Below are 22,443 nucleotides of genomic sequence, written 5' to 3'. Positions count from 1 at the left end.
ACGCCACAAATAGATTTTCCAAAAGGCTTTGACTTCGTTGAATAAACATGAGCACTGCACGTGTCAAAGTCGAAACCCGGTGCAGGTGTTTTTATATCACTGTATTTCTGAAGGAAACTGACTGTCTTCAGAAAATGATCAGTCATTTTCCTTTAATCTTGCCTGTAATGCCTGAGCAGCATTTGTGAGCGTAGCGCAGCCCTTATTCGATTACAGCATTACCGGGGAAACGTCTATCTCTCCTGCTCTACAAGCGCCTCCTGCTGGCAGAGAACGAATTTGCATATATATGCCGCCACAAAAAGAGTGCAAGTCTGTGGGAAACACCGTTTCTGTTATGAATGTTATTAAATATATTAATTTGAATGTCGGATTGAAATGAACATCGCTGTTATTAGAGTAGTTAGTCGTTAGCATAAGCGTGGCTAACGCTAATATAATGAGCATTAGAATGAAGTTTCTTTATTAACTATTTAATGCTCCTATAACTTTTATTAGGGTAAAAAAAAAAACAGGAAGACGATGATATTTACTATTTTTACACACCAGAGGATTTTAAATTAATCTAAAATATGCGTGTTAGAGAATGCGCAAATGGTTAACATTGTTTGTGACATATCAGTCCAGTGTTTCCCCTGCCATTATATTAGGGGGCGGCTTGCCCCCCCCCAATGGCAAGTGAGCACACTCACAACTAGTATTTGTAAATATTAAGCCGCAAAACGACTATTTAAATATGAATTCTTTGTGTCTCTGTGTTAATGAATGGCGCAGACATGCGGTTTTGTTTACCACTTGTACTGAAGCGTGCATGACGCTTCAGTGATTTTAGCGTCTGCCGTCTAATTAAATGAGGACATAAATACATGAACAACATCTCCAGAACTGCTCTGAGAGTCACTTCATGAGCATTTGACCATTTCATTTCAGTAAAACTATCCTCATATCATATACACACAGAAATGTAATGGTATTCATGGCAACCTGTCAAAATAAAAGTTTGGTTTAACTTGAGGGCATTGGCAGAAATATATTACTATTGTTGAGTAGAATGTACGTAACAGGCTGCTACTACTACTACTAAAATTATTAAAACCTTATTTTTAAGGAATAATTATACGATATTTCTTCAATGTTTTAATTGTAATATTAAATGATTTTCCAAAAAATTAAATTTGTTCAATTTTCATTACTTAAAAGATAGATTAAATTAATATTTTATGCCTTAAAAATGTAAATACACAACACAGAATTTCTGAGCAAAAAATCATAAGGCTATTGTATGAATAAATTAAACTTGTTTTTATGCTTTCAAATAATTAGACATGCTAAATCAGAAATTGGTAACAATAAAACATAAGGTTGGAAAAAAGAAAACATTTCATAGGGCCCTATACATGTACTTTTTGTTAAACTTTTAATAAATTGATGTTAAATTGTTTAAGTTTCATGATTTTAATTAATTAGACATGCTTTTTGATTCATAAAATTTAATTTAACAATTTTTTTTGTTATTACAACCCTTGCCAAAGTAAATGAATGACAAAAGTCACTATGTTGACTTATTACATTGACATGACAAAAAATACTCAAAATAACAAGACAGAGTTGACTTACTAAATAGAAACAACAAAATATTAAGTCAGATAACTAACTTGTCATTCATGCTCAGCACTCCATCATTACTTGGCCAGCTATCTAATACTATGTTGAAATAAAACATGAAGTTGACTTACCATACTAAAAAAAAAGTCCAAATAACTAGAAACAGTCAACTTTCTAAGTTGACAATGACAAACTACTTTTGTCAAAAAAAAAACAAGATACTAAATTAAAATTACAAACGACTAACTCGATTTGAAATTACAAAGCAAAAATTATTAATTAAAAAAAATTCATTTTTACTTAGTAAAAATACAGATATATGAAGTCACTTCAATAAGTTGCCATAAAACACTTTAAAGATACAAAGTCAACTTACTAAGATGAAATAATAAAATACTACATCAAAAATAAGATACTAAGTTGACTTACATTTATGTAATTAATTAAATACTAAGTTGAAATGACAAGATGTTAAGTTGACTTACTGAGTTGAAATAATTATCTTGTCGAAATAAGACACTATGTCAACTTAAGAAAACTAGCAGAACACTAAGCTGAGACAGCAATTTACTAAGTTGTCTTACTACATTGAATTATTGAGATAAAGTACATTTTCATTAAAACAGAGCATTGTGAAAATTTAAGCCATCATGACATCCAAAAAAATTATATATACTACTCCTATAAGGCCAAAAGGAACTGCATTGCTCAGAAGCTTCCACCACACCATTGCTGCACTTCTGACCTAATTAATTAAAAATTTAATAAATGGCCAACCATGATGAAATTTAGGTTACCTACAGCACAAGATGTGCTAGCTAGCATCTGCTGCCTTAAATTGTTGACAACCAATCAAATAAAAAATAGACATGATTTACTGGGCAAACAACTGTGAAGCACATTCATAATTTGAGCAAGAACGGCAAGCGCAAATAAAACAGCGGAAACCACAAAATGATGGTATTTCGGTGGACTGGGTGCGTACGATGTAAAGCAATTCAGCAGCTTAAACAACAACGAATAAACGTAAACCATTCTGACTGAAAATCTGATTTCATTACCTGAAGGCTAGAAATGACAAAGTGGAACTGAAACAAAGCGAATAAAGAATAAAAAAGCAACAATGCTGAGACACTGTTAGCAATGTTGCCCATTTCCCCATGATCCTCTATGGCCTGGTGCAGATGGTAAGAGGAAGGGTGGGAGGAGATGTTATTGTACACCAGAGCCCATAATTCAATTTCATAGTGGTGAATAACCTTCATCATCCTCATTCCCCCGTGCATGAGTGAGTGCGTGAGTGAGTGAGTTATACTCTGGCCCTTGTACTGTACCGTCCTGCGGCTGCTGCTGCTGGAGCTCCTGCCCCTGCCTGTGCCTCTGCTTCAGGCTTTTACGTTTGATGTAATCGTGGTCGACCGGAGTGACCGTGTACTGGGGAGAACTCGCACCTGCCGCACCGTCGCCAGGCAAAGAAGTTGTTGGAGCCACCACAGATGTGACAGATGAGGTGGCCAACGCTGCCTGACAGGTACTCACGCCAATCGAGGACCGCGAGTCCTCATCGTTAATGGATGGAAGCTTTTCCCTGTTGGGAGAAGAGAAAAACGGTGTTAACAAAACAAAAACACAGAAAGATTCTATTAAACGTAGGGTTGTTTTAACACCTTTAAAGAACATCTTAAAAAGTCTCTTTAACGTTTTTGATATACAGCTGTAATCCATTGAAATCTTAGTCTATGTTTTACGATCTTAAGCCCTCCAGGCCTAAAGCTTAAGGCTACGTTTACACTAGTACGTTTTAGTTTTAAAACGCATACGTTTTGCTACGGTCACGCCTGTCATTTACACTACTCCGGCGTTTCAGACTCTCGAAAACAGAGACTTTTGAAAACGCTGCAGACCCCGTTTTAGTTTGAAAACTCTTTCAAACTAAAACGTGTAAGCAGTGTACACGTTCAGTGTAAACGCACCAAAACGGAGACTTTTGAAAACGATGGCGTGGCTGCTCACATTCGCTCTGCGTATCCTTAACGGCCGTGTAAACAATAACATCATGCTCATTGTGGTACCCATAGATTTGTATACACCTTATTCCTAAACGCGGAAGTAAGCCTATGGGTGAGACGTCCGGTTCATTAGCCGCTATAGGGAAATAACGAGAAGAATAACAATGTGCAGTAAACGGTAAAAACCAGTGTGTTCATAATTAAGATACTACACTAAAATAAGGAAGCAAGACCCATACAATTTACAAATGGCCCATTTTTATGTGAAGAAAAAAGAGGATTGGTAGATTCCCCATTCGACCACTCCAAGCACACAGACACGTCTGCCATCTAAATAATAGGGCATCTAGCTATACATATCTATGGTTGTACCTGCATGAATGGTCATGTGACATGCGTTTTCAGTTGTGTAGTGTGGATGGAGATCATTTCAGAAACGCCAGTGTAGACGAGGAACATTTTCATTTTAAAATGCCATTTTAAAACGAAAACGCACTAGTGTAAACGGGGCCTAAAAGGTTTGTGGTCATACTTGTCGATGCTGGTTTTGGGTGCGGTCTTTTCCTCTCCGCGTGCAAAGGGTCCGACAGCAGCTTCAGCGAGCATGTTGAAGAACAGCTCATAATCTAGTAGCTTCATCTGCTGCTCAGATTGTTCACCATCATCTTCCTCATTCTCCAGCAACTTCAGAATGGTGGCGCTCAGGCGGAAAAACAGCTGGCCAGTCGGAAGTAAGAGAAGAGATATATTTCAGGAAGAACTCAAACGCAACTTGTGCTTAACTGACATTTTGTCATAGTATAGGAGTACTTGCAGTACACTACCATTTAAAAGTTTGGGGTCAGTGTTGTTTTGTTTTTAAGAAAACTTTTATTCAGCAAGGATGTATTAAATTGATCACAATAAAGATTTTTACATTTTAAATAAACGCTGTTCTTTTGAACTTTCTATTCATCAAAGAATCCTGAAAAAAATATGCTATAAAATATTAAGCAGCACAATTGTTTTCAACATTGCTAATAAATAGACATGTTTCTTGAGCAGCAAATCAGCATATTATAATGATTTCTGAAGGATCATGTGACGCTGAAGATTGGAGTAATGATGCTGAAAATTCAGCTTTGATCACAGGAATAAATTAAAATAGAAAACATTAATAGAACATTCAAATATTTCCAATTGTAATAATATTTGACAATATTACTGTTTTACTTTATTTTTTATCAAATAAATGCAACTTTGGTGAGCAAAAACACTTTTACCATCTCCAAACTTTTGAACAGTAGTGCACAAAGGAGCTCTACTTCACTACATACCTCTAAGGACTCCATTGCGAGGTCAGGTGGGTTGTGGTAGTGGATTTTGCGTGGGTATCTGGCTGCTTCCTCATGCAGGTAGTGTGCAGACTGGAGGGAGATGACAAAAGGGCTGTAATGAGATGCGTGTCTGACTGTTGGGCGGTCAGCAGCCACTTTCACACATAAAACCCCAGCAACAGCCTTACATGCTTCATACATTCTTCATACATCCACCAATAATTAACTAAAAAAAGTGGGCATTTCATTCCAAAACAGAGTCAGACCTGAAGGTGAGTTTGCAATCAAGTGACTAAAAGTAGACTTATGTCGGAGTGTCCTAATCATTCTCAAACTGTATCACTGAACTGTTAACGTGTTTTCACACCTGACTGGTTTAGAGCATTTGTTTAGGAACCTGGCAAGTTTTTTCTTTAGTTCAGATCATTTAGGCATATAAACACTATATGCAATATGCCCGGATCCACGCCAAAACAATCAATCTGAGATTGCCTGAATAAGTTGGTCTCTCTCAGTCCAACTGACATGGAACTGTGGAGCGGCTCGGTTGTGGTGAGAAATCAAATCAATCCGATCCAACAGACCAACAAACCAAGCAGCATCAGAGTTAATGGGAAATGCATTATATATATCTCTATATAAATTTAATGAGGTGGAGCAGGAATGAAGGCTTATTTACATTCGTATAAGTGTGTGTGTGTGTGTGTGTGTGTGCGTGTGTCAACAACAGTTACAGTTACAGCCACAATGGAACCCATGGAGTTAACTTGTCAATTTTGATGGATGACGCTATGAGTGAAATCCCAGAACATAAATAGATGCACTCTGACCAACGAGACGATAGATTTACTCCAGGTACATTTATGCAACAATGTACTAAAAATGGAAATGCTTTTTCTTAGCATTTTTAAAAAGTTTGCCTACACATGACAATGGTGTCAAAATGTTTCCAATTTACACGAATGCGCGAAAACAGCTAAAACGCTGTATTATGTTTGCCAGGCCACTAGTTGGCGATGTCACTTTGTAAAGACACTCGCGCATGCCTACAGACTGAACACGTATCTGCATGATGTTTTTGTAGTTAACATGGAGACGATAACGGTATCGTTTTTAACCACGTTTTAAAAACGGGGGCACTTTGAAATCGTTTTCAAAAGCTTGCATTATGAGGCACTCAAACACTGTTGCCATGTAAATGAACAGCCAAAACACAAACCGTTTTTCGGTTTTTAGTTGAAAATTGTGTCATGTAAACACCCCCTCACATGTGGCACATTTTGGTATGCTTTGACCCAAACTGACTTAATTAAACTTTGTCAATTGACTTATTATATTGACACTATTGTCTTCAAGAGCTGCTTTACAGCAGAATCCGAATTATCTTCATAGTTGCGTTTCCATAATTGATTCTGCTATTTTCCCGTTTATTTCTGTGAAGCTGCTTTGACACAATCTGTATTTTATAAAGTGCTATAGAAATAAAGGTGACTTGATTTAACTTGAAGCGAAACAAACCAAAAAGAAACTGCAATTTTATAACAAATTAAGCTCCCATTTTGGAACAAAGCAAACAATCTACAGGTCTAAAAACGCCATTAAACAACCCTGGTGATAGATGTCATGCATTCTCAATAGCCAATCAGACTATCCACCAGGCCAGCAGTATCCCAGCTCATCACCTTTTTGAATAGCTGCAGGTAGTCTTTGGGCGGCAGTTTGTGCTTCTCTGCAATCTTTCCCAGCATGTAGTGAATGAGCCACTCCTCCTCATCACCGCCACAGCGTGAGGCGCTCTGAAAGCACTGCGACGCCGTCTCCAACATCGAGTCCCTGCGCTCTTCCATCTTTAAAATCAAACAAAACAGTAACTGACACAGATCTCTTATTTCTAGTTTTTTTAACACACACTCATAAATTGTTTTGTACACAATAGCATGTCTCTCTCACTCTTCATCTATACAAACAGAAGTACCTGTTTGATCAAGTCAGGAGGAAGTTCGTGTTTCCATTGTTTGAGCTGTCTGGAAGCGAAAGAGTGCAAGGCATAGGACATGGTACCATACTCGATCCATAGGGAGAGGTTGGAGCTGTCTATCTCCAGAGCCCGTTTGAAACAGGTCAGCACTGCCAGAGAGTTTTTCCAGATGGGTCCGTCACTCCTGAGCTCATTGGAGTTCAGCTTGTCCTGGATGCGACTGGCGCGTGCCAGTGCCATGCCTGCCCACGAGTCAAACCTACGTGAGAGACGGAGAGACAACAGTCACCTACAGCTGAGCTAACTACATTCATGTTAAAAACTTCAAATGTAAAACGGTCACAGACCTGTTGGGACACATGCAGATGTCGTGCACGTAGAACTTGATGGCTTTCGACTGCTCTTTGTTTTTGAAGTGGTAGTCTGCTAGCAGGTAGAACAGCTCGTTAACCACAGGGGGCGCCGGGGAAGCTCCTTCTGGAAGTGCTGGCACCTTGTAGAAAGAGATATACTTTTAAGTGACAGATGAAGAGATAAAAAAGATCTATATATGAACGCATGAAAGTCGATGAGCTCATACCTTGAGAGCACATCCTTCGATATAAGCAGACACATCGTCTACAGAGATTGTGGGGCCGTCGTTGCGTGGGATTATTCCAGAAAGCCTTTTAAGCAGGTTGGCAAGGTCAGCAGAGACAGTGCTGGTCTTATAGCTGTCAAACTCTGGCAAGGTCTTGGGTTTAAAGTACTCAAACATAAAGACGGCATCATCCCAATGAAGCTCCACCTAGAGACCGGAAGAGATGGAGAGATGTATCAACACTATGTACTCAGGGTCCAAAACAGTTTTATTTTAGGATTATTCATATATTATTATAGTATTTATTCATTTTTTGAATTGGCATTTATTTTAATACATCCAGTTTTCATTTAAGTTTTAGTTTAAGTTATATTGTTATTTGCTTTTATCATTATTAGTATTGTGTTTAGCTTTAATTCATTTTTATTTTAGTTTTAGTCATTTTATTATTTCAATTTTAATTTAGTTAACTTCCATTGCAGTATTTGTAATTTTCATTTAAGCATTTTAAGTTGAACATATTCATCTAATATTTAAATTTTATTTCATTTCAGATTTATTTCAGTTAACGAAAATTATTTTTAATAGTTTTAGTTTTAGTCAACAATGACAACATTGGTTCAACATTAACTTTTTGCCACTAAATTAACCTACCTGCCTGTAAATTGAGATTTTATTAATCATAAATATTTCCAACCAACAAAACTATACTACATATATATATATATATATATATATATATATATAGTTTTATAACAATGATTATTTTTCTTAGAATTTTATTAAAATTATAACTTTGTCTCCGACAATGGAATTTTGATAATTTTTTCTTTCTCTGTCAGTTTGTACCATGTTAATTTTGGCCTGCGTGTATGTCAAGGAGATTTTGCTGTACACACATGAGTGGAGAGTTTTAACTGGGGATTTCTGTCAATCTGTGAGTGAGAACAGACTCTTTTGTCCCCCTCAGGAGTAACATTGATATGAACAACGGCAGGCATGCAGTAATATCCTGCACTCTGTGATTTTTTTCATTACCTGAACTATTTGACAATACTGACGAGTGAAAAAAGACAGAATTATCACTTATCCATTTGAACAAAAAGCAATTTCCACGCTAACATTATGACAACGTTTTTGCGGAGAAATTAGCCAAATGTCTATAATAGGCAGAAAGCATCTGTAAAAATGCTGCCTTTTAAGATTACAAGTATCCTTTGTGGATCACACACTAAATTCACCCAAAATTAAAGAAAAAGTCAAGAGAAATGTTGATTTGTGAAAAAAAGGAATACAAATGTATTATTTAGCTGAGAAGCATGCAGATTTTAATAACCAAGGCTAGGGGCAGTCTTGGGGCAGGGTTAAATGCAGAGCACAAATTCCAAGTATGTGACACCATACTTGGCCACACGTCACGTCCTCCTTAAAAAACCCAAAATCACCACAAACATTGACTTTTTTTTGGTTTGTTTTTCTCTTTTACACCAGTGGTGCAGTACCTCGCAGCTGCAAAGACTAAGCGCAGTTCAGTATTTGCTAGATGCCTGCAAAAACACAAGCAGCATCTACACAACGCAATCTGTTTCCTCCAGAGACACAGGAATAGGTGCAGAACACCTAGGTAATGTACTTCGGTGGTGTACACAGCATTTCCTGTGTACAGAGCAGTCCTGCATAATTGGTGTGTGGGTGGCTAAATGATCAATGTGACTCCTGCTGCCAAAAGATAATCAATCACTGAATTATTGCTGAAACAGACCGCCAGCTCATCCTACCCAACATCCACCTACCTTCACTAGCACAGGGACAGTTCTCCTTCTCTCTTTATAAAGCTTCTTAGATATCCAAGACATAAAAGGCGTACGCAGGAGACTTCGGTAATTCCCTAACATGACTCTGAAGTCAAAACCATTGACTTCACTACAATTTGTGGTAGCATATCATATCAAAGCTAAAATATCACAGCTTTATTTACAGTTTTTCCCAACATGTAATGGTTTAGTGTGACAATCATTGTTGTTCATGAAACATTCAGAGCCGTTTAGTGGGCAGAAAACATTGAGTGATTACACAAAGTATATTGAACGAGAAAAGGCATAGAAAAACAAGTGAATCAACCACACTCTCCTTGACTGTCTTCTCTATCAAGCAGAATTGGGAAGTTGATTCAGTTTAATGAATTGAATCAAATGCATTGAAAAAAGTCAGCTTGAGACTAAATTGTTCCTAAATCAGCACGGACCTGGCGATACATTACATAAACATCTGGGTCATGAATCAATAACACTGTCTGGACCAAAAAAAGCCATTCAGCCTTTTTCAATGTGTTTTCAGTTTGATAACGACAAAAATTACAATGCTTTTGTTAGTAGTTGCCGTACCGTTGCGAGCTAATTTATTAAAAGAACAGCTTAAACCCTAGCTTAAAAGTTTATTTCACCCCAAAATTTACATTTTGTCATCATTTTCTGTCATATCATTTACATAATTGGTTCTTGCACATCAAACAATAATATCAAATGGTTGCGTGGACTTTCAATAGAGGGAAAATTTTCATTTCTGGTCAACTATCCTTATAACGAGACTCTGCTGTCTCTTAAAAAACACTTCTATGCTGTCACAATTTCTTATATTCCCCCCTGTGACAGCTTGTTGAAACTTTGTATTGCTAGCCCTTCTCCTGTTATTGCCTCCTTAAAAAAAAAAAAAAAAAGAGTCTGCTAAATTAATGAATGTATATGTAAAGAAACATTCAGTTTCACTTTGTTATGTGACATTTCTGAGTGAAGCAGGATATTATAAAGGTTTGTATTAGTGATGAATATGATTTTACTTTGTCTGCATGGCCTTGGTTTTTTGAACAAAGAGTAAGCTATTATTTTGATGAAAGATGTTGAAAACAAACATTTATTATCTTGCATACACTGAAGAATTGTGCACATCAGTGACATTCAGAAAGGTAAGTGTGTAAAACATGCTCATATCATTTGTCATTGTGAGTGCACCTGTGGGGCAGAATGCTCCTCGAGGTATCGGGCTTTGTTCTTCTTGCTCGGGTAAGCATACAGGCAGAAGAAACACTGCTCTAGTGCCGTCTCCAGATCCTCTTTATACGGCAGATTCTCATGTCCCGAGAGCCTCTCCCGCAAAACACGCACCTGAAAACAGACACATGATCATTAGACAGCAGAATGTCTGTGTTTTTAAAGAAAAATGGGGTCAGTAAGATATTTCTTTTTTTGAAATATATATATATATATATATATATATATAGTTTTATAACAATGATTATTTTTCTTAGAATTTTATTAAAATTATAACTTTGTCTCCGACAATGGAATTTTGATAATTTTTTCTTTCTCTGTCAGTTTGTACCATGTTAATTTTGGCCTGCGTGTATGTCAAGGAGATTTTGCTGTACACACATGAGTGGAGAGTTTTAACTGGGGATTTCTGTCAATCTGTGAGTGAGAACAGACTCTTTTGTCCCCCTCAGAAGTAATATTGATATGAACAACGGCAGGCATGCAGTAATATCCTGCACTCTGTGATTTTTTTCATTACCTGAACTATTTGACAATACTGACGAGTGAAAAAAGACAGAATTATCACTTATCCATTCGAACAAAAAGCAATTTCCACGCTAACATTATGACAACGTTTTTGCGGAGAAATTAGCCAAATGTCTATAATAGGCAGAAAGCATCTGTAAAAATGCTGCCTTTTAAGATTACAAGTATCCTTTGTGGATCACACACTAAATTCACCCAAAATTAAAGAAAAAGTCAAGAGAAATGTTGATTTGTGAAAAAAAGGAATACAAATGTATTATTTAGCTGAGAAGCATGCAGATTTTAATAACCAAGGCTAGGGGCAGTCTTGGGGCAGGGTTAAATGCAGAGCACAAATTCCAAGTATGTGACACCATACTTGGCCACACGTCACGTCCTCCTTAAAAAACCCAAAATCACCACAAACATTGACTTTTTTTTGGTTTGTTTTTCTCTTTTACACCAGTGGTGCAGTACCTCGCAGCTGCAAAGACTAAGCGCAGTTCAGTATTTGCTAGATGCCTGCAAAAACACAAGCAGCATCTACACAACGCAATCTGTTTCCTCCAGAGACACAGGAATAGGTGCAGAACACCTAGGTAATGTACTTCGGTGGTGTACACAGCATTTCCTGTGTACAGAGCAGTCCTGCATAATTGGTGTGTGGGTGGCTAAATGATCAATGTGACTCCTGCTGCCAAAAGATAATCAATCACTGAATTATTGCTGAAACAGACCGCCAGCTCATCCTACCCAACATCCACCTACCTTCACTAGCACAGGGACAGTTCTCCTTCTCTCTTTATAAAGCTTCTTAGATATCCAAGACATAAAAGGCGTACGCAGGAGACTTCGGTAATTCCCTAACATGACTCTGAAGTCAAAACCATTGACTTCACTACAATTTGTGGTAGCATATCATATCAAAGCTAAAATATCACAGCTTTATTTACAGTTTTTCCCAACATGTAATGGTTTAGTGTGACAATCATTGTTGTTCATGAAACATTCAGAGCCGTTTAGTGGGCAGAAAACATTGAGTGATTACACAAAGTATATTGAACGAGAAAAGGCATAGAAAAACAAGTGAATCAACCACACTCTCCTTGACTGTCTTCTCTATCAAGCAGAATTGGGAAGTTGATTCAGTTTAATGAATTGAATCAAATGCATTGAAAAAAGTCAGCTTGAGACTAAATTGTTCCTAAATCAGCACGGACCTGGCGATACATTACATAAACATCTGGGTCATGAATCAATAACACTGTCTGGACCAAAAAAAGCCATTCAGCCTTTTTCAATGTGTTTTCAGTTTGATAACGACAAAAATTACAATGCTTTTGTTAGTAGTTGCCGTACCGTTGCGAGCTAATTTATTAAAAGAACAGCTTAAACCCTAGCTTAAAAGTTTATTTCACCCCAAAATTTACATTTTGTCATCATTTTCTGTCATATCATTTACATAATTGGTTCTTGCACATCAAACAATAATATCAAATGGTTGCGTGGACTTTCATTAGAGGGAAAATTTTCATTTCTGGTCAACTATCCTTATAACGAGACTCTGCTGTCTCTTAAAAAACACTTCTATGCTGTCACAATTTCTTATATTCCTCCCTGTGACAGCTTGTTGAAACTTTGTATTGCTAGCACTTCTCCTGTTATTGCCTCCTTAAAAAAAAAAAAAAAAAGTGTCTGCTAAATTAATGAATGTATATGTAAAGAAACATTCAGTTTCACTTTGTTATGTGACATTTCTGAGTGAAGCAGGATATTATAAAGGTTTGTATTAGTGATGAATATGATTCTTATTTATTTTTTTGATTCCTCAGTGTTTGCTAAACTTTCTGTAATCTATTAGTCGGTATATAATACAGCATGTGGTGTATGCCATGCCTCATCTTATTCATTTTTGTAAGCTAGTTTGTCATTGTATCTTACTGTATTATTGTTGTTGTGCTTTTTAATTAAAGGGTTAGTTCACCCAAAAATGAAAATTCTGTCATTAATTACTCACCCTCGTGTTGTTCCAAACCCGCAAGACAATTTAAGATATTTTTTATGAAATCCGAGGGCTCTCTGACCCTCCCATAGACAGCATTCTCATTTCAAATGTATCACAACAGTACCATGACGCGAGCGTGTGGCGGCGCCGGCGCTGACCCAGATCCGGCGTGATGACGTCATTATGCCAGATCTGGGTCAGGGCCGGCGCTGCCACACGCTCGCGTCATGGTACTGTCGTGAACGCGCGTCCACAAGTGACGCAGTAGAGACGAAAATGTGGAATAAAGTCATTATTTTTGTTTTCTTAGCACAAAATAGTATTCTCGTAGCTTCGTAACTTTACAGTTGAACCACTGACGTCACACGGACTACTTTGTCAATCATCTTGGTACTTTTCTGGACCTTGAACGTGGTAGTTACCTTGCTGTCTATGGGAGGGTCAGAGAGCCCTCAGATTTCATCAAAAATATCTTAAATTGTGTTCCGAAGATGAACGAAGGTCTTACGTTTTAGTCTTAAAAAGTGAAAGGTGTGTAGATGTAAGCAAAACAGACAATTATCTTTTCTTGTGAAACGTGACAACAAGATCGTGAATTCGAAAGTGAAAGCACCCGAAGCCCGGCTTTTAACAAAGCAAAAGAGCAACTCCCGTTCAAAAAATTCAAATCACAAATAATACTACTGATGAAAAAGAACGTGTTGAATGTTAACCACTTTCATTTCCATATAACTATAAACTATGATAAAAGTTCATCAGCACACATTGATTAATCCCATGTTGTAGCGCAAAAAAAATAAAAAAAATAAAATCATGTGCTTGTGTGACCAACTGAGAAAGTTAGTCGCAAAAGAGTGACCAGTGGGAAGAATGAGTCTGGAGCCCTGTAATATGTGTTCCGAAGATGAACGAAGGTCTTGCGGGTTTGGAACGTCATTAGGGTAATTAATGACAATTTTCATTTTTGGGTGAACTATCCCTTTAAATAAGACCACAATATCGTTAATGCACAATATTACTAATGTACAAGTGAAATGATTAAAATAATTCATAATACCCATGACAAAAATCAGGTCCCGATTACAGAAGCACAGATACGTGTCACAGAAACACGTGTCGGCATGATATTGTATGAGACTCACAAAAAATTTGAGTAAAGCGCCATCAGAGTTGCAGCACCAGGACTGACGGCCCAGGTACTCGTGCGCCGTGTTCAGAAGCATGAGGGAGGAGGGCAGCAATGGAGTATCATCCTCTACAGAACACAAACACACACAGCTGTGTCAAAAACACTAGGATATACTAAGATTATCACTACACTGAAATGCTGTTATCTTTCTTTATTTATACCATCATCATCTTCATCTGTGATGTGCTGCCGCAGCATGCAGTCAAAGGCTGCCTCTTCCTGTTTGATGAGGTGGTACAGCAGAATCCATGGCAGCAGTGATGAGAAATGAGCCTCTTTGGGGTCATCGGGTAAGACCATGCTGTTGGCAATCAACTAGAGAATGAACACAAAGACAGCAGTTAAAAAATGAGATTACTCCAATTAGTCTTCAGTGTCACGTGTTCTTTCAGAAATCAGTCTAATATGCTGATTTTTCTGCGCAAGAAACATTTCTTATTATTATGATCGTATAGCAACAAACACGCTCCCATGAATCCACACAGACCTGTATGAGGTTGTTGGCGAGGCGCGGGAGGTTTGTGGATCGTGGGGTGTGGATGAGCAACTCAGGCTTGTCTGTGATGCAGCTTTCGATGGCCCTCAGCAGGGCCGTGACGGTGGACACCCACTCTTCCTTTGCAGAGGGGCTGCTGGGTAATCCAGAGTTCAAGTGCTGTATGGCCTCATTGAGAGACACTTCAGATGTCTCGAGGCAGGAGCTGTAGTCTTTCAGCCGCAGCAGGGAGCTCTGGGGAGAGAAAAAACAAAGACGGATGTGGGGTCAACAGGTTAAGTGTCTGAAAACGCCACACTTTTGTAGAACTGATGGTTGAGGAAATGTTCGGTCATACACGTCACATTTAAGACAAATGGGATATTGCACACTTTGAGTGAAGCTAGTCATTATTCCCATAATAACATGCTGGCTATATCATTTTGAGCTCTGATATGAATCGAACCTGTCCACGGATAAAGTATGTCTGTGAGAAAAATAGGATGCATTTATGCAGTAACTTTACTTGAAGCCTATATACACTGCAGTACAAAGATATTCATAATGCCTAATTATATATATTGTAATGCATCATATATTTCCTTTCAAAAGTTTGGAGTTGGTAAGAGAATTCTTCTAAAAACGTAAACTCATCAAAGCTGCATTTATTTAATCAAAAATCAAATAAAAACTGTATTACGATATAAAATAACAGTTCTCTATGTAAATATATTTTAAAATGTAATTTATTCCTATTATGCAAAGCTGAATTTTCAGCAATCATTACTCCAGCCTTCAGTGTCACATGATCATTCAGAAATCATTCTGATAAGCTGAATTTATGCTTATTGATGATTATTATTACAGTTTTTATGGAAACAGTGAAACATTTTGGATTCTTTGATTAATTATAAGACAACCCCCCCTTTTTCCAGATGTACCTTTTGGAAAAAGGCTTTTTAAAAACCAAATCTTCACAGTAAAACACATTTTGTCTTCAATTATTTTCATATTGCATATTTTTCCTATTTTAATTTTTGTTTTGAAAGTATGATAAAAACTGGTAAAATGTACCAACAATCACATTTAAAAAATATACATTTTTTGATATACCATAACATTTTTTTAAAAAACAGGTAGCCCATCTGAATTAGGACATTTAGGCTATCCATCTAATAGTAGCCTACCAAAATCTTATTAACAGTAGAAGTTAAATCTTACTGTAGTCTTCAAATCTGGGTACTGTCTTACGTTTTAAAATCACAAAGGGAGTTTGGTCCCATCAGGCTAACGTGACAGTCACGACTCATGCAGCTGTAAGCTTTTCTGCTTCTTTTGATTTTACTCGCGATCTTTACAACACGCATTACGTTACGTATTTTATGGCACACTCGTTTTATGCGTATTTGGCGCCACCTATTGTTGTGGGTGTATTATTGACATGTCAAAGTCTAGACCTAGAATATAAGACGACCGCATTTTTTCCGATGTATTTCCAAGAAAAAAAACATTGTCTTATATTCGGGTCAATACGGTAATTTATAAGAAATTATTATTTTTCGTAACATTGTAAACGTCACATTTAATCAATTTAGGGCCAGATTTACTAAACAGTAGGGCTGGGTAAAAAATATCGATATCTCGATATTAATCGATTCTCATTTTTACGGAACGATATCGATTCTTAAATCCCAAGAATCAATTATTCTAGTCTGTATTCAGTTAATGGACAGAACATTGAAGGGCACCTCCCATCCAATATATCGCAATAAGCATTGTGCTTTGGTACTTTTAATATGAAACAAAGTCTCAGATTTTAAATTCTGTCCATTGCATTGCAGTATTCAAACAATAAATGCCATTTTGGCGCTGTTTAATGTGGAGTGACAGATCGCTGTAGCGCCTCAGTTCTACAGACGCGGTAGAGCTGATCATCTCCTCCACATTAATACCAGTTTCTGCACAAAATAAACATGACTAAACATCCGAAGGTAAGTTAAAAGAAAGAGTACAACTTTACAATCCGTATCATGTCTCAAATAATCGCTCAATCAGTGTTTCAGTCGCGCAAAAACATCGTAACGGCTTGTAAACAATGTCATGTAACGTCACATTTACCTCAAAAAAACATATTCGGTGACAAACTCATTAGTCAGAAAAATAAACTGTAGAGAGGGGCATTTTGCTAAATATATGCACCATATAACATTCATTATACAGTTTACTGTTCTTCAATGTTTAATTTGTTTGACTAAATCCATCAAGTTTCATTATGTTTATATAAAAAAAATGAATTGAAGTAGAAATATTATGTAACTGTAACTTTCTATTATTTTAAAAACTTCATTAAGTGTAATTTTAACAAATCAGTCAATTTTAACCTTCAATATTATAGTAATGTTGTACCAACTGACTTTCATTAATATTTTACAGCATTAGTTGAGAGATTTTTTTTCCTTGAGAACATTTGGTATGTACTGTACCTGATATATATCCAAAATAATCTATATTGAATCAAATCGAATCGAATTGGTAATCGAATGGAAAGCTTGTGAATGAGAATCGAATCGTGAAATTTGTGTCAAAACCAAGCCCTACTAAACAGAGAAAATAAACGCAAGAGCGCAATTCCAAAACAGAGCCGATGGGAGTAGAAAATTTCTGCGGGTGATTTCGGGTGACAAAAGCAGCCATTTCCAGCACAAAATAGTTTAAGCCATGCTTTTTATTGGGCATTAAATAATGGCGCAAATGCCAGTAATTTGATGAGCGCAAATGTTAGTAAATCGCATTGCGTGATTCATTTTAATACTAGTCACCTCCCATAAATTTTGCATCTGAAAGGGAAACTCCTACAAATGCATATTCAATACGGTCAGGCGCAAAAATAACTGTGTCCACACCTTTTCAGCGCTAATTCTTCACTGCACGTCTTTAGTAAATCCTAACAGTACTATTTTAACGCCAAAAGGCAATCAATGACTGGGGTGATTTTGTAGGCGAGTAAATCAGCATAGGAAATAAACAAATTACAAGCATAGATAAATAACAGAACAAAGATACAAATGAAATAAGCAGTGCTTTATATTTTTCAGGTAAGTCTAACAGTACTAAGGTACAGAAATTGAATAATCAAATGTAAAATAACACTGCATAGTTTTCACTATAAATTAAATCTAATAAATCGGTGTTAAAGCTACAAAAGTGATTTTTCTTTGTGTTTTGTTGTTTGATTAACATTCATAACACAGAAAGCCTCAGGAACATTAAACTGCTGTAAACCAATATAGGCTACTGTTACACATCCATTTTCTTTCTCAATTGTTTACCTTCACCTAAGCCATACGCATCTGTGTTTACAAGGATACTTGCAGAGCACAGTATTTCAGGCACAAATAGACGCAGAATACGGGGTTCACATGCATCTGCGTGGCTCTCACCGCGTCTACACCGGACACGAGCGGCGCGACAAAATAAAATGAACCCATTTTAATCAGTGATGCTGTGTCACGGACTACACTGGATGCGGCACGGCACGACAAATCCCCGACAGTAAACTGATGCCTTGTTTTTTACGTACTGACACAAAGTTCAAATGATATGCAACGGACCAGTGTAGACAGACTTTGGGGCTGTTCACATGTCGCGCCTAAAACGTGTGGAAAACGCCAGCCGCGCCGCTTTCTCCTTCTTTCCAAAGCGCTTGGGAGCTTGTGCTTTCGTGACGTCTGCCGTTGATAAGCGACCCTGACCTGCGCTCTCCACGATGACGCAGAAGTTTCAAAAAAGGATAAATGGATTTCCAGCACTTAAAATCAAAAGGTTTTATTTATTTTGATACACCTGTATTCAGTTTTAAACATTTAAATGTTTCTGATCTTTTCTTGCATTTAAAGATAAATCTGAATATACATTTATTTTAAAAAGAGTCATAGTTTCACCCACTTTAGTGAAAATGTTAATTAATTTAAGAGCTCTCTCCTTTTTTCTCTCTCCGTTAAGCTGTCATCATCAATAACATAACCATGAACAAGGTATGAGTGTCACATGACCAAATGTGTGGAAATACTATGTTGCTGTTTCTACTGAACAGCACTTCTAATCTTCTACGAAACAAGAGGTGACAGTGTCTTGAGAGATCAACTTCTTTTGTACTGTACCTCCTCTATTGAAATGGCATTGTCCACACTGAGGTTGGGCAGGAGGATGGTGATTTTTTCCATCTCACTTGTCTGACCTTTAAACATATCTAATCAATTTTGATTAGGGCTGCACAATTAATCAAAATTCTAATCGCAATTACAATTATGGATGCTAAAATTACGTAATCGTTCAAAGCGGCAATTAATCGTTCAAAGTCCAGTTATGTTATTCTGCACGCTTAAGATATGTTTTTTTTTTCTTTCTACATGTTATCTTAAGGGTTTTTCCATTGTTTTAGTTTTAGTATAACATTATAATACCATTCATATTTTAACTTTTTATATAATTTAAAGAAGAAACCAATCCGATGTATAGTTGACATTTGAGGCTTAATACTATAGAAAAGCACTAAAGGTTTTTCAGTTAGTGTTTTCAGCTTGTTTATTTTCATATAAAAATGCGGCATGCAGTTGCATCAAACAATGGTATAAACATCAATGTAAATTGTGATCATCATAATTAATAATCGCAATTACAATTACAAGGGAATAATCGACAATTATGATTTTTGACAATCGTGCAGCCCTAATTTTGGTAATACAATTTCATTTTAATTTTGCAACTTATAAAGCGTTAAAATACGTTTTTAATTTACATATTAAAACTAGAAATTGTAGAAAATGGCAAATGTAAATTATATCATTGAATTTTCATTTTGCACTAAATGTTGCAAATATGTATGGGAAAATGTAAATTTAAATAAAGAAATGCATTGCCATTTTACATATTGCATTGTCATTTTGCATATTACATTTCAAAATGAATTTTGCTACCCAAATGCTTCCATAAATCTACTACAATTTAATAAAATATTAGAAATATGCACTACAGATTAAAAGTTTGAGGTAAATAAGATTTATATTTAAAATAAATGCTGTACTTTTGGACTTTGTATTGATCAAAGAAAAAAATGCACCACACAAATTTGAAGCAGCACAAATGTTTTCAACACTGATAATAAAAAAAATGTTTCTTGAGCAGCAAATCAGCATATTAGAATGATTTCTGAAGGATGGTGTGACACTGAAGACTGACGTAATGATGCTGAAAATTGCTTTGCATCACAGAAATAAATTACATTTAAAAATACATTAAAAAAAACATGTGGCCTAGTTTTTGCTAAAAACACTCATTAAGTTATCTGTCTCTGTCTTTTTTCAGTAGACACACTGGGAGAAATATAGCAAGTTCAGGTGGCATGATCCTTTAAGACCTAAATTAGTGTGTTTATGAGGATATTTGCAAAGACGGCCATTTGGACACATACAAGTGTGGGTAACCATTCAAGGCCTATAAAGCGGCAAAAATCACTCCGTTCAATACTCCGTCTTCATGTGCAGAGCGCGCATACAGCGAAATGAGTTATTTCGTTGTTGTTTGCTTTTAAACTGTTTAAAATCACTTGTTTTTATACCACAACGCTTACAAATGTGTGTAAACGATACGTTTTCGTGACCATGTAGCACAGCAATGTCACGTGAGCGTGAAACCGCAATCGAGACAATAGTAGAAAATCTCTACTGGTTGACAAATTTCTACCGGTTAATTGTGTCTACTGGTATATCACCCACCCCTAAAATAGAATAAAATACACTTTTTGACTGTCAAAATGACCACTGACTTGCATTTTATGAATCACCAAGGACTCATGGTTTCAGCAAAAAATCTTCTTTACTGTTCTACTGAAGAAAAAAAAAAAAAAAAGTCACCTACATCTTGAATGGTTTGAAGGTGAGTAAATTAAAAGCAAATTTTCATTTTTGGGTGAACCATCCCTTCAATGTGACTTCAAACATGAAAGCTAAATTGCACATGGAAGTCTCCTTTACTTGCTACTAAGTGTCTCAAACAAAACCATGAATGTCTTTCAAATTTGTTCTGGCATGAACCTCACAAACAGGCTCACCTTTATGTGCTGGTTGCTGGAATCTCTGAGCAGTGGGTTGGGCAGGCCAGCGCTGTGTTTCCTCCAGCAGTTGAAGAGATCCAGCACCGCTGTGCTGTGGCCCGCTGGCCACTCCTCCAGAAACTTCTGCCCCACCACCTTCAGATACCGCATCATCAGCTCCAGGATGCCGCCGTTCTGCATGTTCGCCAGCAGGAACGCATGAACTTCCTTCCGCTCTGAGGAACCATGAAGAGCAGAGAGAAAAATCAAGAAAATGCAGAAAGGAATAAAACAGCGACTAATAGAAAAGCACAGTTTCTGTACCTGACTCCATAGACACAATGTACTCAGAGGAGTTGGATCCACGGTTCAACTGGGAACCAGGTTTGCCGTCACACTGTGAGTCCATGTTACTCAGGCTCTCCTCATCTTCATCATCTTCAAACTTTTTCAGTCTGGAAATAAAGTCAATGTGACAAAGGAAGAATTTCTAAGAACATGGCTGATATCTAATACACAACTAATGTGCAGCAAGATTTCAGTCGAATGTGTTTTCATTGCTAGGATTCACTCAGCATGACAAAACAGAAATAGAAAATGACAAAATGTCTTATAGTGCATTGCTTGATATGGTCACACAGCAGGTTGGAAACAAACCCCTGAATAGATCAATATTAAAATAAACACCTAGAGGGGAGGAATTTGAGCAGGAGTTCTTGGAAGTCAATCTTCTCTTCTTTCTTGCATTTGGTGTTGCGGACACGTGCAGAGCGCCTCTTCGCCGTCTCTACGGTGTCCTCTACCACACGTTTTCTCTTGGTGCCTTTTTTCACTTTGTCATTCAAGGCGGCATCCAGAGCTGTAGGGTGAAGAGCAACGACATCATCATTGTCATATATGCATGAAAACAAATGCTGAAATGCTCTTGAATTCAAGTTCTTTACAGCTGCCATAATCCCACGTTTCAAAAAGTTCTGTCGCTTTAAATGAGTGTGTAAAATGTACAGGGTGGTCGTCTTCAGTGGTGTCTGCATGAACACTTTCATCATATACACTATCGTTCAAAAGTTTGCAGTTTGTGAAAAAAATTATGTTTTTATTTGATCTATTTGATCGAAATTACAATAAAAACAGTAATACTGTGAAATTATTGCAATTTTAATTTTAACTGTTTTCTATTGTAATATATTTTAATATGTAATTTATTCTTGTGATGTAAAGCTGAATTTTCAGCATCATTAGCATCACATGATCCTTCAGAAATCATTCTGATTTGCTGTTCAAGAAACATATCGGTTTATTTTTAATGTTGAAAACAGCTGTTTAATATTTTTGTGATACATTTTTCCAGGATTCTTTGATGAACAGGAGCATTTATCTGAAATAGATTTTTTTTTAACATTATAAATGTCTTTAGTGATTTGAGTGCTAAAATTTCAAACAGCCAAATTATGCATAGGGTAAATTTAATATGTTTGGTATCTCAGTCACAATGAAAGCATCCAAACTAAATTAGAAATTTAATATAGCAATATGTAATTTAACACTAGATTATTAAACATTTCTTGTGCTTTGTCTCTCAAGCGTTTCTCAAGTTAACTACTGTTTATATATATATATATATATATATATATATATATA

At 36.6% G+C, this 22,443-nt stretch overlaps 1 protein-coding gene across 1 annotated transcript in view; it reads right to left on the bottom strand.

Annotated features, from left to right (window-relative positions):
- The window catches only part of LOC107556211 (calcineurin-binding protein cabin-1-like), a 134,075-nt gene that overhangs the window by 89,870 nt on the left and 21,762 nt on the right, over window positions 1-22,443 (bottom strand). The window contains exons 10-25 of the mRNA XM_016239263.1: window positions 21,490-21,661; window positions 21,127-21,257; window positions 20,817-21,038; window positions 18,856-18,948; window positions 18,352-18,463; window positions 14,724-14,964; window positions 14,398-14,551; window positions 14,190-14,302; window positions 10,497-10,649; window positions 7,489-7,695; window positions 7,256-7,401; window positions 6,906-7,167; window positions 6,613-6,777; window positions 4,931-5,020; window positions 4,147-4,331; window positions 2,940-3,193 (exon numbers count right to left, since the gene is read on the bottom strand). Coding sequence (XP_016094749.1) covers window positions 2,940-3,193; window positions 4,147-4,331; window positions 4,931-5,020; window positions 6,613-6,777; window positions 6,906-7,167; window positions 7,256-7,401; window positions 7,489-7,695; window positions 10,497-10,649; window positions 14,190-14,302; window positions 14,398-14,551; window positions 14,724-14,964; window positions 18,352-18,463; window positions 18,856-18,948; window positions 20,817-21,038; window positions 21,127-21,257; window positions 21,490-21,661 — 2,700 coding nt within the window. The remainder of the gene's footprint in view (window positions 1-2,939; window positions 3,194-4,146; window positions 4,332-4,930; window positions 5,021-6,612; window positions 6,778-6,905; window positions 7,168-7,255; window positions 7,402-7,488; window positions 7,696-10,496; window positions 10,650-14,189; window positions 14,303-14,397; window positions 14,552-14,723; window positions 14,965-18,351; window positions 18,464-18,855; window positions 18,949-20,816; window positions 21,039-21,126; window positions 21,258-21,489; window positions 21,662-22,443) is intronic.

Source organism: Sinocyclocheilus grahami, unplaced genomic scaffold (assembly GCF_001515645.1).
Source record: "Sinocyclocheilus grahami isolate Dianchi unplaced genomic scaffold, SAMN03320097.WGS_v1.1 scaffold560.1, whole genome shotgun sequence".
NCBI classification, from domain to species: Eukaryota; Metazoa; Chordata; class Actinopteri; order Cypriniformes; family Cyprinidae; genus Sinocyclocheilus; species Sinocyclocheilus grahami.
The sequence above is the reverse complement of the archived record's forward strand: the minus strand, read 5'-3'. Positions and strand labels throughout refer to the sequence as shown.